The 19,202-nt window shown below is 32.2% G+C and overlaps 2 protein-coding genes across 3 annotated transcripts; both read right to left on the reverse strand.

Annotated features, from left to right (window-relative positions):
* Positions 1 to 12,803: 12,803 nt before the first annotated feature.
* Positions 12,804 to 14,123, reverse strand: LOC107951546 (late embryogenesis abundant protein D-29-like). The gene is given in 3 exon segments (XM_041090463.1): positions 12,804 to 13,027; positions 13,029 to 13,480; positions 13,568 to 14,123. Coding segments are annotated over 3 exon segments (909 nt in total). The 5' UTR covers positions 14,001 to 14,123; the 3' UTR covers positions 12,804 to 13,003.
* Positions 14,124 to 15,679: 1,556 nt separating this feature from the next.
* Positions 15,680 to 18,921, reverse strand: LOC107952301 (uncharacterized). Of its 2 annotated transcripts, none has more exons than XM_041090472.1 (3): positions 18,649 to 18,921; positions 18,117 to 18,490; positions 15,680 to 17,912 (listed from the first exon to the last, which is right to left on the reverse strand). In XM_041090472.1, the coding sequence occupies exons 2-3, from the start codon at positions 18,464 to 18,466 to the stop codon at positions 16,691 to 16,693; spliced, it is 1,572 nt and encodes a 523-aa protein (XP_040946406.1). In that variant the 5' UTR covers positions 18,467 to 18,490; positions 18,649 to 18,921; the 3' UTR covers positions 15,680 to 16,690. The 2 variants fall into 2 exon arrangements, with proteins under 2 accessions (XP_040946406.1, XP_040946402.1); XM_041090468.1 differs by having other exon boundaries at positions 18,117 to 18,487; positions 18,649 to 18,836.
* Positions 18,922 to 19,202: the final 281 nt, after the last annotated feature.

A 19,202-nucleotide genomic window follows, 5' to 3' on the forward strand; every position in this document is an offset into this window, starting at 1 on the left:
AATTCCGGAGTGGAAATGGGATCGAGTGACCATGGACTTTGTGTCGGGTTTACCTCTATCTCTGAGAAAGAAAAATGTCATTTGGGTTGTAGTTGATTGTTTGAAAAAATCAGCTTATTTTATTCCAGTTCAATCTAATTATTCGCTTGATAGATTAGCTGAATTATACATTTCTGATATAGTAAGATTGCATGGTGTGCCATTGTCTATAGTGTCAGACATTGCATGGTGTGCCATTGTCTATAGTGTCAGACAGATATCCGAGATTCACGTCACGATTTTGGAAGAAGTTGCAAGATGCTCTGGGTACTAAATTACATTTTAGCACAGCTTATCATCCGCAAACAGATGGTCAATCTGAACGAATTATTCAGATACTTGAGGATATGTTGAGATGTTGCATTCTCGAGTTTGAAGGTACGTGGGAACAATATTTACCTTTGATTGAATTTTCTTATAATAACATTTTTCAGTCGAGCATCAAAATGGCACCATACGAAGCTTTATACGATCGTAAATACCGTACACCTTTATATTGGATAGAGCTTAGCGAAAATAAGATTCACGGGGTGATTTGATAAAAGAAACTGAACAGAAAGTGAAAGTGATCCGAGATTGTTTGAAAGCAGCTTCTAATCTTCAGAAATCATATGTAGATTTGAAAAGAAAAGATATTGAGTTTGATATCGGTGAGAAAGTGTTTTCGAAAGTATCTCCGTAGAAGAAAGTGCTTCGATTTGGTAGAAAAGGCAAATTGAGTCCGAGATTTATCGGGCCGTATGAAATCATTGAGCGAGTTGGGCAGGTTGCTTATAGATTGAGGCTACCATCTGAGTTAGAAAAGATACATAATGTGTTTCATGTATCGATGCTTCGACGGTACAGATCTGATCCTTCACATGTAATTCTTTCATCTGAGATTGAAATTCGGTCTGATATGACCTACGAAGAAAAGCCGATCCGAATCTTAGCTCGAGAGGTTAATGAGTTACGTAATAAGAAAATTCCATTAGTTAAAGTGATATGGCATCGGCACGGTATTGAAGAGGCCACGTGGGAGCCTGAAGATGCTATGAAACAACAATATCCAAATCTGTTTAACGGTAAGATTTTTGAAGACGAAAATCCCTAAGGAGGAAAATTGTAACAGCTCGATTTTAACCCTAGTCAGAATAGTGCTTTTGGGACCGCAAATCTGAGTTAGAAAAATATTTTAATATTAATTTCAGTGTATTTGGTAAGTGAATTGACATGTGTGAAAGTCTCATGTGAAAATTTAACTCTTTGTGTGCTTAATTTGTAAAAAGAACCTATCGCATAAAATATAAAAGTTGTGTGCTAAATGTTTAAGTGCTTATTTGAGTTGGCTTTCTAGAGTAAAGGTCTTTATGTGGTTAATTGACCATTGGAAGTTTGAATGGACTTATAAGGGCATGTGTTAGGAGAATTTATAATTGTTTATAAAAGGGCAAAATGGGAAAATGTTTATTAAAGTAATTTATATGAAAAAAAATTAGAAAATCATGTCATATATGTGTTCATCCACCTAAATTGAAGAACAAAAAGAAAGAATAAAGTCTTTTAGGTTTCGGCACATTGGAAGCTTAATTTAGGTACATTTTTACTTCGGTTTTTGATAATTTCTACGTTTTTGAGATCGTTACTAAGTGTATTATAAAGCCCATGCCTCAATTTCTGATTTTCTTGATGATTTGAAAATGTGTCATGGATGAATTCATGAGTTTTGAGTTGTTAAATGGTGAAATATGAAAGCTTAATGTTGAATTTACATGTTTTGTCTTTGGATTTTAGTTGGATCTGAGTAAATTGGGCTAATTTGTGAAAATTTTATTTTGAGGGACTAAAATGTGAAATAAATGAAATGTATGGACTAGCATGAGTACTAGAAGAATTCGGCCAAGCATAGGTATATGCAAATTATGTGTATTTTGTGATTTTGTGAATTAGGGACTAAAGTGTCAAAATGTGAAAATATGAGGGCTAAATTGTAAAATACTCTAAATATGTGTTTATAGATGGAATTATATTAATTGGTGAAAAAAAGGTTAATTTTGAAAACCTATAGATCAAGAAAGGAGGAATTCAGACTTAGATCGAGAAAAGTCGAAGGTTATCGAGTAGATAGTCCGAGCCGACAAATTCTGAGTATGAGGTAAGTTCGTACTTAAAATATGATGTTAAGTATGTTTTGATGTCTTTATTATACATAGGTTGTATATAATTGAATTGGATAATATGGTGATGAAACAGAAGTTTTGGCACTAAGTGTGCGATTTAAACTAGCTTAGGCACTAAGTGTGCGATTTAACTAGCTTCGGCTATTTGAGGCACTAAGTGTGCGATACCGAATTAGTTTCGATTATTTGAGATGGCACTAAGTGTGCAAAAATATTTAGCTTTGGCTAACCTTATAGCACTAAGTGTGCTGATGTATAAAATACGAGTAACTTATGAAAAGTCTTATAACATTCAACATGAGGTAAGTACAAAGTGAATAGGTACGGGAAGCTTCAGGTATGCATAATGCCTAAGTGGTAGATGATGTTATGTATATGAATCTTATTGAGTTGATATAGTTATAAGGATTTAAATTGTACAAATACTCATAGGTTATCATTTTATGTTCATATACTATGAATGTTTTGAGTACGAGCTTACTAAGCTTTTGAAAGCTTACTCTGTGTGATTACTGTCTGTTTTACAGTTATCGTAGCTACTGAAGGCTCGGGGATAATCGAGGATCGTCACCACACTATCGATCTCATTTTGGTACTTTTCAAAATATAAATAGTTGAAGTATGGCATGTATAGGTTAGTAGTTGGGAAATATGTTTTGTGATGTATATAGTTAGCCATGAGATTTGGCTAATTTGTGTTTGAACTCATATTTGATAGTGGCTTATGATATGTGATGTTAATTTGCAATTATGGTATGTCTTAATCGGGTAAAGGAGAAGTTAAGTTTGGTGAGTTCATGGTATAAGAAGGGTTGATTGGGTTGTACATATATGCTTGATTCCTTGTTTGTAGGTTGACCCATAATGGGGTGGCAAGCTGGCTTAAACCAAGCCTGCATTGTGCCACACGGTCAAGGGATACGGGCGTGCCTTGTGGCCGTGTAAAAAAAGCAGTATTCTTCTAAGAACCACACGGTAGTGACACACGGGTGTGTCATATGGCCGTGGGCTAAAGTCAGTAGCTAGCTAAGTATCAAACAGCCATTGTACACAGGCGTGCCTATTAGCCATGTGAAAAAGTCAGTATAGGACCTATTTTTGGCACGACTGGTTCACATGGGCGTGTCTAGTGCCCGTGTATGACACACGGCCAACTCACACGGGCATGTGACTTTAATAGTTTGAAAGAATTGGTTAAGTTCTGAAAATTTTGAATAGGTTCAGTTTAGTTCCGATCTTTTCTTAAATGTATGTTTTAGGTCTCGTATACCATATTGATAAATAAATTGGCAATGAATGCTTCTGTATTAATAATATATGATATCTGTGATTCTGAATTGGTCCGAAATGTTCTATTTGTCTGGTAATTGCTCGTAACCCTAATCTGGTATTGGTTACGGGTTAGGGGTGTTACAGTATTTGCCTACAACGGTCAATTGCTTTATATGTTCTTTTCATTGATAGGAACTTGCTGAAATTCGAGTGGTTCTTCCTTCTCTTTTTCTGATGTTTTAGGTGGAAAAATAATATCACAAAGATTTGATGGCTCTTGAAAGTAACTTAGCCAGTAATTTATAGTATCTTTATGTTGCATTGAGGATATACTTGGCTTTACGTTAGATGGGTTCTTAGAATTCTGCTAATTTAGTAATAGAGATTTGGTACATACAAAAATGAAGTTGCATGAGAGTTCACTTAGAAATTAGAATTGTGAGTGATATTAGATTATTAATGTTTTTACCCTTTGGGAATTCATCCTTTAGCTAATCAAGTTTATAATGTTTTTGTCTGCCTCCTCACCCCCTCTAGCCCTTTCAGCATTGAGCCCTCTAACAAATTAAAGTTTGTGATTACTCTTTTATTATCAAAATGAGGTTTAAATTAGTTTTGAACATGCTATGTTAATTGACTCCAAAGCTTGAGCTTATTGAATATTTGCAACTCTCTTTATAAATGTGGCATTTTGTAAATGGTACTACTGTTATACTTTCCATTGTGTAGGTTTTGGGTCGAAGTAGGATGGACTATAAAGGGCTTGAAACTTGTTGAATGTATTAAAATTTTAAATATAAATAAAACACATACATTAAATCTACATTATTTGTTTTTACTTTTGCATGAGATTCTTATATTATACATGTCCAGCAACATAAAAACAATTCGTAAATTAATGAAAATATGTTATATACACAACATAACAATTTCATTGATTCTTTTGTAGTACTTCAACATCTATCTCTAGGAAAAACTATTTGAGACGAGAAAGACACAAATTTTCCATTTTTTAAAATTATTCTTTAAGTAACATATAGATTATGGCATATAAGCTAAGGACATCATATTGTTGGAAAATATGGACATCACATATATAATAAGGGTAATTTCATGTTATTATTTACTATCATGATAGGTTAGCCCAAATTAAAAGTGATCTAATTTGGTTAAAATTTTAGTGGGTTTTAATTATTAAATAAAGTATGGATCAAAATATGTGTAGATACTCTAGTAATTGAATTCTAATCAAATTCTGATTAATGATGGGCTAATTAGAACTTGATTAAAACTAATATGCCAGGGTTATAAATGTTAGGGTTATGGTCCCCAAATTATACATAAGATATCTTTTCTAATATCCCATAATTAGGAAAGAGAGAGCAAATATTTTCTGAATTTCTTGTGTACGCTAATTTGGAAGATCAAAACCCCAAGATCTAGAAAATTTCAAAGAATCCATGGATTCAGGTATGCTTCCGTATATAGTTTTGTTATTTATTTATTCTTGATGATTTAACATGATAGATCATGGTTTATAGTTCTAATTTTATATTAGATATTATTTAAAATTCTATCAAGTGGCATCCGAGCCTCGTCATGTTGAATCATTGGAAATTGATCAAGTTTCTATTCTTTTTGGAATGAATTAATTCTCTATTATTTTGGATTGATTCGATTTTTAGATCTTATAGATTTGATATTTCTATGTTGAATCTTTGAAATTCTTGTAAATATTTTTTAGGTTTTGGTTAATTATGTCAACAATGAATATTGGATTAAATATGGTTTTGATCTTTTAAGATTTTCTTGTTTAGAATGTTTTAATTGCAATTGCATAATATAACATTCTTGATAATCTTGATTTATTATATGTAAATCTTGATTTATAATTTTCAGATTAATTCTGTAAATCTAATAATTCATTTTAGATTAATTTTTATGGCATTATGTCAATTATTTTGCTTGTTTTAGCATGTATGCGCATATAAAACAATGCAAAATATAAGTTGTCTGAGGTTAAAATCTAGTTTGCTATTTATATATTATGTTTTTGCTCATGATTTTGCTTAATAATGAATAAATGAAAGTTGCTATGATGTTTTTTTTTCACACTATTTGTTTTAAATTTTCTATTTGTGGTTGAATATATATGAAATTATCATCTTTTGTCTTAATTCATAATGAATTATATTCACCATTGAATTCAATTCATATATACAAACGATTACTTTTGGTTTCCTACCATTATTATTTTATATAAGTTTTAGTCCTTATGAAACCCGACTAGATTAAAATGTTTGGGATTTTTTTTTAATATGGTGGCTATGAATTTTCATAAGTGGTTGTGCATATGAAGGCTTTTATACAATTTGGGATTCTTTTATATTTGGTGGTTGTGGTTTTTCTTTTTTAAGTGTTTGTGCGTATAAAGAAGTTTTATGATAATATCTTTAGTCATTAATATGAATTTAAGTTTACATGAAATATGTAAGGCAAACCAATATTATTTTTTTATTATATAATTGTGTGTATATATTGTGTATATATATTATATGCATATAAATGATTTTGAGGATTAATGCATGATTATAGTTGGTATGAATAGGTGTTTATAATCATTATTCAGTAAGATATCTTTTATAGTTTAATTGGTGAAATTAAGTTTTGATGGATATCGTTGAAATTGTTATTATTATTATTATTATTATTATTATTATTATTATTATTATTATTATTATTATTATTATTATTATTGTTATTGTTATGGTTATATATTCAATTTTACGGGTGCTTTGGTGCAAATTCATATCAACTATATACATATTTAAATAATTTGTTTCTAAGTTTGGTTTTATAATCTTAGGTTTTGGCATCTTATGGTTCCAAATATTTGGTTAAATTGTGATATAGTTTATTGTATGAATTGTGGGATATGCCAACTATTATGATTTTGTTTTTGAGATTTATTGGCTTGAAAATATTTTTCAAGTATTTATGTGAATATCTGTTTAATTATAAATATGACTTTAGATTTACATGGTAAATTCAGGGTAAATTTTTCTATTTGATTATGGATACATGTATATGTGTGAATTGCTTTAGTGTTTTTATTCATGCCAAAATTATGAATACATGTGCTTGTTAATTATTTGGCTTTAAACCACTACATTATTTATGTTTGGTTTTGATATATATGGTTTTGGAACAAAAAAGAAATAGTCAAAAAAAATTAAGGTTTTCGGTTTTTTTTATTGCATTATTAAGGCATCCTTATTTTGGGTTATTTCAGAGTCTATAAAGCAATAAAAAAACAGTTTTGACATTTGACTATTGGCGAAATTTAAATTTGAATATTGATATGTTTATATATATTTTAAAATAACTTAATTGAAGCAAAAAGTCACCAAAGTGATTTCTTTGTATAAATTATTTTGTTTTAAAATATAAAAGTTTGTGTGCATGTAACTTAAGTTATGTTGATATTGATCGGCCCAAATGAAGGTTAATAATATTACATGTGCAACTATGCTGATAAACATATGACGATTATTCAATTTTACATGTGAGTAATAAATTAGCCCAAAAGAAGATTTATTGTTCGACATGTTCGTATTGTCAATGTTTGATTACTACACCAAGATATCACTTACAAGTTAATATTTTTTTCAAAGATGAAATATTAATGGGGTGCCCGATATCTTAAGATGAGGTTTACCTTTATTCAAATTATTTTGTTTAAATTTGAAGTCTTATGTGAGGTTGTTTATGGTTTAAGATTTATTCAACTATTATTATATTTGCCAACATCATTGTATGTTGCTTTGGGATAAAGATATATACATATATATACTATTATCTTTTAATTTGATTGAAAAATGAAATTAAAAGAAATCTTTTGAAACAAATAAATTCAGATTTTGGCTTTAGGTTTTAATTAAGGATGTCTAATATTTTTAAATAAATTAGTTGAAACAAAATGTCGCCAAAGTGACCTCTTTTGTGTAGACTAGTTTATTTAAAATATCAAGATGATTATATATTGTTGTAATTCATGCGTTTATTGATTGACCCAAAGGTAAGTTAATATTTGGCAGAATTTCAACGACATCTGTGGCGATAAATGTGACAATTATAAGGTACTTTATGTAAGCAATATGTTAGTACTAGTCCAAAGATTAATTCATTATTTGACATAATTTATTGTCAATGTTTGATTGCTACAACAAGAGTACCGCTTACAGTTAATATTACTATCCAAAGACTTGATATTAATGTTGTGTTTGGTATCTTGAGATGGGATTAGCCATTATCCTGAATTTATTATTTACTTATGAATATTGATGTGAGCTTTTTTTTTCTATATTCAACTAATTCATATTCTACTGCCACAATATATGCTACTATAAATTCTATACAGATGCTTAATGGGACTAATTTCAATGAATGGAAAAGGCACTTACTTATAGTGCTTGGTTGTATGAACATAGACCTTACACTAAAGGAAGAACTACTCGCACCTCTCACTGTGGAAAGCACCCCATATGTTAAAAGGGATTTTGAGAGGTGGAATCGTTCAAATTGCATGAGTCTAATAATCATGAAGCACAACATTTTAGAAGCCTTTAAGGGCATAGAATCTGAAAATATTACTTAGGCTAAGGTTTCCTTGACGAAATTGAGAAACATTTTGTTAAAAACGATAAGGTGGAAATGACATCATTTCTAACTTATTTGACGTCTATAAAGTATAAGGGTCAAGGAAATACTGAGCGATCTAAGGGCTATGAATTTTACAATCCCACAATTAGGAATATTTTTTTGAGATGGGAATTGCAACATTTTTTTAGGATGTTGAGTTTGGAGGGAGAAATAAGGTTAGATACATTGTTTTTAAGGAGGAATTGAATTTTAACTCAGTTCCTACTATCACTTTTGATGATGTTTAGGTTCTCATACCTATCATTGATTAAGAAGTGAATCTAGAACCTCAATAAGACAATGTTAAACAACTCCCTATTCAAGATGAGGTAATTATTCCAGAAGAACAAACTCAACAACCTCAAGAATGAATGTCATTAAAAAGGTCCACTAGATAAAGGGTCATAATGGCTTTAGTGGAATATTTTGACATTAAGCTATATCAGATGAATATCAAGTTAATGGTTTATCAATGGTAACATTGATCATTCATTTATATGGTGCAATTAGAAAGCTTTGTGTCTAATGATGCAAAGTTAATGATTTGCAAAGAACTTCATCTATGGGCTTAAGTAAACTTCTTGTCAATAATATTACAAATTTTACCAAATGATTATCTCATTTAGTTTAGAGATGAATTTTATTGATAATCGTATATACCATAAGTTTAAAGGGAGTAAGGTTCTATATTTGGTTTTATATGTTAATGACATACTGCTTGTAGTCTAATGACATTAAGCTATATCAGATGAATTTTATAGTCTCAATCAATGCCCTAAGAATGATTTTGAGATTACAAAAATGCATTAGATTTTTTTGCATTTTAGCAGTAGAAAGTCTAATGTATGTTCAAGTTTGTATACATTGGAATATTGTGTACACTATTGGGATGTTAGGCAGATATTTTAAACAACCCTGGTTTGGACTATTGGATCGCATCCAAGAGGGTTATAAGATATTTTCAAAGAACAAAAGATTACATGCTCACATATAGGAGGTCTAATCAGTTAGAGATCATCAAGTATACAGACTCCGATTTTGATGGAATATGGATACAAGTTTTTGTCACTAAGGTGCAAATTGTGAAAATAATTTGCAGTCTTTTATTCCAATAGCAACAGGAGCACATCAAAGTAAAAACACACAGACTTTAAGTTTCTGGTTGTTAAAGTAAAAGTCCAGAGTGGTTAGGTGCTTATAAAGCATATTAGGGCAAACTACATGATTGTGGATCCGCTTATTAAGGAACTACACCTAAGGTTTTATAAGAGCACACTGCTCATATGGGTGTAATGTCATTTAAAGGATATTTGGTTTTAGTTGGAGATTGTATTTTTAAATGCTTTTATATTTTAGACACATTTTCAGTTATTTCAGTTTAAAGATATTAAGTTTATTTTCTGCAGAAATAAAGTTTATTTGGTTTATTCACACTCTAATTTTGGTAAGGTTTGATCTCACTAAGAAGGACCAGTTGGAAATAAACATGTTTAGATCATATTGCATGTAATTTCCATGCTACACATCCATACTTGATCTATGTCATTTGGTTGTGTTAATATATGTGATCATGGATGGACTTAGTTACGATATATGTAACGAAAGTCGCCTTGGTTCTATGTTAACATAATTAATGAATGAGTTTGTTCGGAATACTTTTTGGATATGATAGTAAAATTTTGAGCTCATAAGGTTATATAATGATATGTAATTATAGAGTAATTAGTATATATATGTGGTCCAAGTGGGAGATTGTTGGAAAATATCGACATCACATATAAAATAAAGGTAATTACATGTTATTATTTACTATCATGATAGGTTAGCCCAAATTAAAAGTGATCTAATTTGGTTAAAATTTTAGTGGGTTTTAATTATTAAATAAAGTATGGGTCAAATATGTGTAGATACTCTAGTAATTGAATTCTAATCAAATTCTGATTAATGATGGGCTAATTAGAATTTGATTAAAACTAATATACCAAGGTTATAAATGTTAGGGTTATGGTCTCTAAATTATACACAAGATATCTTTTCTAATATCCCATAATTAGGAAAGAGAAAGCAAATATTCTCTAAATTTTTTGTATGCTAATTTGGAAGATCAAAACCCCAAAATCTAGAAAATTTCAAAGAATCCATGGATTCAGGTACGCTTCTGCATATAGTTATGTTATTTATTTATTCTTGATGATTTGACATGATAGATCTTGGTTTACAGTTCTAATTTTATATTAGATATTATTTAAAATTCTATCACATATAACTTTTTGATAATGTATTAACATTATGTTTTGATGTAAAATATAATTCTCAATGTATTTATTACTTCTAATCTTTTGTTTTTTGTTTAGAGAATAATTAATTTGTCTCGCTAATAATATTCTAGCACATTAAATATGCATTGTAGTTTAAAAATAACAAAGTAGGTTATAATTATTTTTCTAATATTATATATTTTTATTTTTAATAATTCATATTTTAATAATAATTATGTCAAGAAAGTTATTAAATCATATATCATTAATGTTAAATTATATTTAATAATAATTTTATTAAAATATGATTAAATTATTTATTTATTAAAAATATGAAACTAAAAATATAGAAGTTATTAGAAACAAGCATAAAAATTAGAAAGAAAACATTAAAAAAAACTCAAATTATGAATAAATTAGAAAATACAGAACAAATGTGAGAAATTGAGATTGAAGCTTTGGTATAAAGAGTAGATCCAGAAGAAGCTTAGCAGATTCTTTCGGCGGCTCTCTCTTTTGGCAAGATCTCCATTACCCATTCAGAATCACCGCGAGCAACAATAAACAATATTAGAAGAAAGCGTAAATATAAACAGTATCAGATTTGCATTAAAATTTATGCAAATTTCTTAGAAAATTAAAAAAAAAAATCTAGGAAGAAACTAATCAAATTATCACCGTTCGTCGTTCTAGTAAAGCACGAAGAGCGTCCATCGTGAAAACAAAATAGACAAAATAATTTTAGAAATAAATATTGTTCTTCGTTGAAACGCAAAAAATTATATATATATATATATCCCGGCAAAATTTGAGCATAATTTTGAATGTTTTTCATGAATTAAAAGGAAAATGAAGTATATTGAAAATAATTTTTAATATACACTTAGAAGCATCTAAACTGGTGTTTGGTTAGTGTGGTTGGTTATCGGTCTCACATACTAACATCATATTGGTTAGTGTGGTTAGTTATTAGTCTCACATACTAACATCACAAATTCACTCTAATAGAATATAGTCGAATGACGACATCGGCTAACTCTATGCCAGCTAGAGTAATAAAGAAGATACATGCGTTATTCGAAATGATCAGACGTAAAGCGTCTATAGGTGGCTTTTTAAGTCCGCCTTCCAATCTTAAGAATCAACTAGAGGTGTGCATGGGCTAGGCGGCCCGGCCCGAAGGCCCGTCCGAAAAATAGGAAGGTTTAGATAAAAATATAAGCCCGAAAAATGGGCTTGGGCAAAAAACAAGGCCCGTTTAAAAAATAAGCCGGGCCTTAGGCAAAATTTTTTAGCCCAAGCCCGGCCCGATTTTAATATTAAATTTTTTTAAAAAAAATTTATTTTAAATTTTAAGTAACTTTAATTTTTTTTTACTTTACTTTTTTTTTTTTGTTGGTTTTAATGTTATTTTGATATTATAAAATTTTTGTTATTAATATAATTTAATTCTTAATTTAGTTCTAATTTGTTTTAATTTTTTTATTTTAATATAATTATTTTTTATTATATTTTTAATTTATGTATTATTTTAAGAATTATTTTAGTCACATTTTTATTTTTTTGTTTTAATATTTGTTTTTATGTTTTAAATGCATTTGATTTATTATATTTTAAAATTTTTTATTTAATGAAAAAAACAAAAAAAAATAATATGGCCGGGCCGGGTTCATTAAAAAATTTTAGTTCGTTTCCAAAAAAAACGAACCAAAATTTTTTAATGAACCCGGCCCGGCCCATGCACACTTCAACCCTGGACATCTACTATTTGATTAAATTAAATGAAATAAAACTATAATTATATTTAATTAAATGAAATAATTGTAATAAATTATTATTGTTGTTATTATTAAATTTTAATAAAATCATTATTAAATATAATTTAATATAAAATAAAATATTTTTAAAAATAAAAAATTCTCATCAGTTGGCATTTGACTTTGTAAAACATAATTTAGTAATAGCATATTGTAAAAAACATTTATTTGACTTTTGTATCTATTTTTATTTATAAATTATCTCAGATATCCGATGTAAATTTATGTTACGATCGTCACTTTTCAATTTTTTAAAATATGTATTTTTATATATTTTAAAAAAATAAGCCTTAATTTGTTTAAAATTTAAAATATGTACGTATAATTATTAAACCTTAATTTGTTTAAGGGCTTTATTTCGGGTCAAAATAGCATGCGGTTACCATTTGTTATGATTTAAGTTACACACTGTCTTGGGCTTCGGGTTTCACTCACCATGAATCATGATGTAACCTACCAACCCCAAAAGATCAATGGACCTAATGCCAGCTTAGCTCGCTCTTGTTTTGGACTAATCATATTAAGAATGCCTCTACTTCTACCATCATGTCATACGGTACGGAAAGTAACCATCCATTATTGTCTACCGAAGTTTCAAAACCAAACATATTTATACAACCACCGAAACAAAGCATATAAAAACTCATCTACTCTCAAATCTTAATCTCATCACCACCACTCAGCATTGCAGCAACTCACAGCTCCTCATCTCGCTCACGTCCTCGCCCTTGTCCCCCACCGTTCACATAGTTATCTTTCAGTTCTTGTGATTTCTGCTTCGCCGACTCGTAGCCCGAAGCTATGGTATCCTTTGCAGATTCTATGGTCTCTTCAGCTTTGCTTTTGGCCGCATCGTACCCTTGTTTAGCTTTCTCTTTCGCCCACTTCAGGCTCTCCCCTGTCTCTTCGTTCTTTTTCTTGGTTTCCTCCGCCGCACCCTCTGCTTTCTCGGCAACTACCTCCTTCGCTTCTTCCGCCTTCCGAGCCCCCCTTTCCTGCGCTTCATTCGTCATCTCACTTGTCCTATCCGCCATGTCCCTCACCTTTTCCTTCGCTGCAATATATGCTGTGTTCGCATTTTCTTTTGCAGAATCTGCTAATTCCCTGGCCTTCTCTGTGGTTGCTTGTCTCATCTCACTGCTCTTTCCCTTTGCCGCATTCGTCACATCATCGGTCTTCTTGTAGGCTGTATCTTTCATGTCCTTTGCCTTCCCTGCACTGTATTCACCAGCTCCTGCCCAATGTTGAATAAATCACTGATCAGAACAATAAATAACATAATAAAATCCGGGGTGTAAAAAGTATATTAATTTTAATCAACCTGAGGCCATGTCTTGTAACTTGTCCTTGGTCTTGGTAGCAGTGTCAGCTACGGAATCAGAGGCTTTCCTGACAGAACCCTTAGGATCATCGTCTTGCTTGAATCCAAGCCCTTCAGATATCTTCTCTTTAGCCCATTCAGTCCATGAATCTGTGGACTCCTTGGCTTCTTTCCCTACCTCTGATGCCCTATCCTTTGCTTGTTGTGTGTTGCTCTTTACCTCATTTGCAGCATGATCCGCCTTGCTTTTCAAGGCATCCTTGGCTTGCTGAGTTCTGCTGTTGAGTTCATCAGTGGCTTCTTCTGTCTTCGTCTTTAACTTTGAATATTCTCTAGCATCCTCATCTGTCGATGGCATGTGGTCCACGGTCGTGCACCTCACGTTGGCAGCAGTTAGGACAAGGAACACAATGAAAAACCAACTCGAAGCCATGAATATATGGTTAAAAAGTACAGCAACAAATTGTATCCACAAAGTGTTTTTTCTTCAAGGAAGGAAGGAAATTGAACTTTTTTGAAGATAGCAAGTGTAGGGGGAAGAAAGTTGATGAAGGCCATGAACCTTGGGGGTGTTATATTTAAGCGGGGAGAGGAGGTGATGGGGGTGGCTGTCATTCAACGTGGCAAACTGGGAAACGTTTGAGGTTGCTATGTGTCATCTTCAGCATTCCAAGTGTCAGCTCCCTAGCTGTTTACTGTAAAAGCTTCGTACGTGTCTCTAAGGAGTTGAGTTGGGTTATAGCCACGATCCCCTATATCCCATGCCAATCTTCAAAGTGGCTTATCAGGAAAATAAACTGCAAAACTCTAGAAGGCATTATCATTCTTAATCATACAACTCATAAAGCAGGTCACAGTAGAACATGTTAGAAGTTTACAATTCCAAATTTGTATTCCCTTTTTGACTTGTTTCGTTTGTTATCCAAACTTTGCTCGCTTTGCCAATTTTTAGCAGTCAGTGTATTTGGGTCCCTAACAGAACATGCACTCACAATGGGCAGCCTATGCCCATTTCCATTTCCATATCGTTATGTTGTTTCCCTTTAATCTAAACATTGAATTCAAGGGGCATCTAGATGTTACACAGTTGCATCCTACAGTATTGGAGGATTTCCCATCTAAAATTTTGCAAGTGTTTTTAAGAACCAGTAGCAAACTACAAAATTATATGGATTTCGTTTGTCTGGGACTGAGACTTTTACAATGATATTTTCTTTGGGTAAACAAAACGGATAGCAACAAAAAGTTTGCACTCCTTCCTTTATTTTGATTACTCTCCATAAAAATTTAAAAATTTTAAGAAAGATGATATGATAATTTTTTTTACATATAGACAAATCATTAGATTTCATATGACATAATTAATCACATAAATATGATACATCACTTTAAAATATAACAATATAATTTATCTAATACTAATTATTAACCAAAATAAAATAATAATAATTAAATAGTTGGAAAAAAAAAACTAAAAATCTAAACGTCTCTTCTTCGTCAAATTTTAAACGCTAGAGCAATTACGACCCTCTTTTTCCTCTACAAGTTACGCCTCTCCTTCTTCTTTGATATTTGTATTTCTAAGTCAATTAATCAAGATTGTATCAGGATTTGGCTTTTCTACATGTTTGTTTGTCATTTTAGTATTTGGCCTTAGAATTTTATCTAGAGAGAGGATTCAATTTAAAAACTGGTTAGATTTTCTTCTTTTGTTGTTACATGCTTTTTATGAACATAAACTGTTGTCAAATTAAGCTTCACGTTAGTTCCTTTAAGCAATCCGCCAATATGCGAACGAAGAGGGTCGAAACATAGATCTTTACAAAGTTAAAATTTTTGGAAAAGGAAATGTTTAGATTTCTGAGTTTTTTTTCAACTATTTAATTGTTGTTTTTTCTTTTATTTTAGTTAATAATTAATTTTAGGCAAATTATATTTTAATCATTAAAATTGAACATTTATATGATAAATTATGCCACCACCAATGAAATTTTCAGTAGAGTTTTTATCAAGAGTGATCAAAATAAATGAATTATGTAATGTGAGTGTCTAAATTGCAAGTCTTTTGGATGCCTAAAATAAAAAATTTTGATAGTTGGGTCAACAGTGTAGTTGACTTAAAAGGGAAAAAGATATATATACATATGCAAAAGTCATCAAAATTTCGTTTTTTTTTTTCTGCAATTATATCAACTGGCAATGGAATAATGGATGAGGAACGCAACAAGACATTCACCACATGTTTGTTGCTCACTTGTTCAACATGTTTGCAGGAATGGCCTTTACTTTCCCTGTTAGTAAAAATGGAAACCTAACGTCAAACCAGTTTCCTACACGAAGAGAATATCACTGTGCAGTACAGCCATCCAGCTTTTAATTCCAGAAAAATCAATCCACATACAGGATCCCAATATCTCACCATGTCTCATCCGGGTCTGCATCGTCACAAGCTTTCTTTCAACCAACCTAAATACAATAAACTACAACTTTTACTCCCTAAGCAGATTGCTTGCATTTCCTTTTGTTGTGCCCAAGCTTTTTGCACTTGCTGCACTGAAGTGTTCTCTTAACAGCTTGATTGGATTTAAGTGCGTATTTTCTTTCCTTGGGCCGCCCCACCGGACGGGTCACACAAGGAGGATGCACAAGCACCGGTGATGATTCTCTTTTCATGCACCTGTCTAACGGCGGTATTGGGTTTATAGACTCTGAATATGTAACTTTAAAAGCCTCATACACATTCTTGCCAACGTGTTCAATTGCTGCCACTGCATGTAAACATGGCAATCCGTTGATCTGCCATTCCCTGCAACTACAATCCCAATTTTCAAGGTTAACAACGTTTATCATGTCTAAAGTATCCCGAACCTTGAAACAACTACTGTGTGAAAGGACTACTTCAAGAGAACGTGAATTGACAAGACTTCTTTGGAGGTTTTCCTCTGCAGATGGAGTAAGGTTTGATGACCATTGATCCGAATCCATCTTGCGTGTATAGATGAATTCCATCAATTTACGGCGTATCGTTTCAATTACTTGTGTTATTGGCATTGCAGGTAAATCAGAAACCCAATCGCAAAATGATTCTGTAACACTAGATTTAAGATGATTGTACCTAGCACCCTAGAAAAATGCATTTGCCCAGTGCTCAGGTTCAGTTTGCAGGACCCATTCGTAAGCCTCAGGTGATATGTTTTTTATAGTCCCAATGCACTTCTTGAATCCTTCAGCAGTTGGTGCATAGGCAGCACTATGAAATTCAGAAATTAGCACACGAACTACCTCTAGAGTTAATGATCCCTTAAACTTTCTTTTCAAGCTTTCTGTTAGCTGATGCAGGCAATAACCATGGAAACAATTTGGAAATACCAAGCTAAGGGATTCACTCATCTCCTTTTTCATGTCTGCCACAAATGTTATCTCAGGAGACATAGAGAGCACAGTCTTCAGCTGCTCCAGAAACCAATGCCAATTATCATCACTTAGTACATCTACAATTGCAAAAGCTACAAGAAAAATAACATTATTTCCATCCAAAGCAGTGGCAGTAAACAGTTCTCCCCTGTATTTTGACTTCAAAGATGTGCAGTCCAGAAAAAGTAGTGGGCGGCAACCATTCTGGAATCCGTAGAGCGATGCATGGAAAGCAACGAATATTTGGTGAAAGCTCAAGTCTTCTTTGGTGTTGAGAATGGCAGCACTGCCAGGATTTGTCTCCAATATTTTCCCACTCAGCAAAGGCAACTGATTGTATGCTGTTCTATGTGAACCTTGAAGTTCCTCTAATGCAGCTGCTATCCCCCCATAAGCCTGTGCATAATTCAGTTCAATCCCCAAATCTCGTCGAATATCATCGATGATTTCTTGCGGCTTGTAAGTAGGGGTATCTCGCAACTTTTCCTTTACAATACTTGCAACCAATTTCCTTGAGGCACTTGCTCGGATTGATCCTACACCACAGGTATGGGTATCATTCATCTTCTTAATCCTGAACAACTTGGTGGTAGACAATTTTGGTGCTATAAAGAACCAAGGACACCCTTCCGCTTTACACCTCGCGCAAAAACGCCTGCCATCGCTATTTTTAAGAGTATAATGGAAACCGTGTGCTAAAGAAAACTTGTCCAAAGCCTCATGAAGTTCACATCGAGTATTAAAAGTCTGACCTACGCCTGTAATGCAACTCTTCCGTGATGAAATTTGAGGTGTTTTTTGCTTCCCAGCATCTTCTGCATCAGGAAGAAAATCCATAGGAGCATCAACGGGAAAAATAGGCTCATCGGGAAGATAATCCGTAGGAGCATCAATGGGAGAAACAGGTCCATTGGGCATTGTATGACTGGACCTGCATAGGTAAGTATCATGCCATTTAAGGAACCAAATTGTCAAAACATCAAATACCCAAAACTGCAAACACTAACATCTGTTAAGTTCCATGTTATATTCCTCATAAATTTTGTAATAAACCTGATACCAAAAGTGATGAAAAATACAGAAATTATTAGCACTTGACAAAAAAATAAAAAGGGGTATGCAAAGATGTATTGACCTGCTGCAAGGCAAGGAGGTAGCATCGCTAGGAGCTGGAGGCGAGGGGGTCATGACATAAACATCAGCAGAAGCAGAGTCTTCATGGAATTCAAGGAAACGGAGTATGTCTCTGTCAGTGGAAATGGTGATAAGGGTGCGCTTATTGTTGGGTAGCAAGTACTTAATGCTGAGAGAATGCAGGTCATACTTCCACATATCAGAAATCTCAGACTTGAAATCATCAAATTTTGTGTTGAGGGTGAGACTGGTAGCGTGGGCATCCCCACCGGAGTAGGAAAGGGTGCCGTCAGCGTTGGTGGTGAACTTCCCACCGGACTGACATACAACGATCAGCTTTCCATTAGCCATTGCAATTATAATAACTGAAACCTGCTGCACATGAAGCAAACTAGTCTTTAATCAATCAATGTTCCCTATAAATTAAAATAATGCATGAACTCCCAGATGACGTTTCTGCAGAAAATAGATACATTTAAAACCAGAAAAAAAAATTGAAATTTAAAGGAAGAAGAATAAGGGAAAAGTAGAACCAGTTGATTAAGGGTCAATCAAGAATCCGGTTTCTCTTCTAGGGCAAAATTCGGAGTGCATCGATTTGGAAGAGAATTACATTAGGCACAGTAAGGACTGATTCATGAATTAGGGATTTTTTTTTCAATGTTCTTTCTAGGATCTTATGTTATTCATTCGTAAATTAGTGAGAGAATCATAAATCTTAGGTCTAATTTTTCTCTCGATCCCTATGCTTTTTAAACTTTCAAATTAATCTCTCTGCTTTTAATTTCAAATTTTTATTCTGTATCATTTAATATAGGATCAATAGTAAAGTTGTAAATACTTGGGGATGGAGCTTGGACATTTAAACGAGGTAAGTTTTTTCAGCCGAATAAATTCGAATCTAAACTCTCTTTTTTTGAAAGGCTAAATTATTACGCTAATGAGATAGGTTTACTAATTAAATTGATGTTGACAAACTTACTCATTTTTCAATTTTCTTGTTTCCAAACATCGAAATATGTTTGTGATAAGATGAATCTAACTTATGAGAAAATTTTGGTGGGGAGAGAACAATAATAAATAAAAA

This window comes from Gossypium hirsutum, chromosome A02 (genome assembly GCF_007990345.1).
Source record: "Gossypium hirsutum isolate 1008001.06 chromosome A02, Gossypium_hirsutum_v2.1, whole genome shotgun sequence".
NCBI lineage: Eukaryota > Viridiplantae > Streptophyta > Magnoliopsida > Malvales > Malvaceae > Gossypium > Gossypium hirsutum.

What these genes read in the sequence shown, in the direction of transcription:
- LOC107952301 (XM_041090472.1), bottom strand. Translation starts at nt 18,466, where the DNA reads ATGGCTAATGGAAAGCTGATCGTTGTATGTCAGTCCGGTGGGAAGTTC. An exon ending in ACCTCCTTGCCTTGCAGCAG is followed by an intron (nt 17,913 to 18,116) that starts GTCAATACATCT and finishes TTACCTATGCAG; the next exon opens with GTCCAGTCATACAATGCCCA.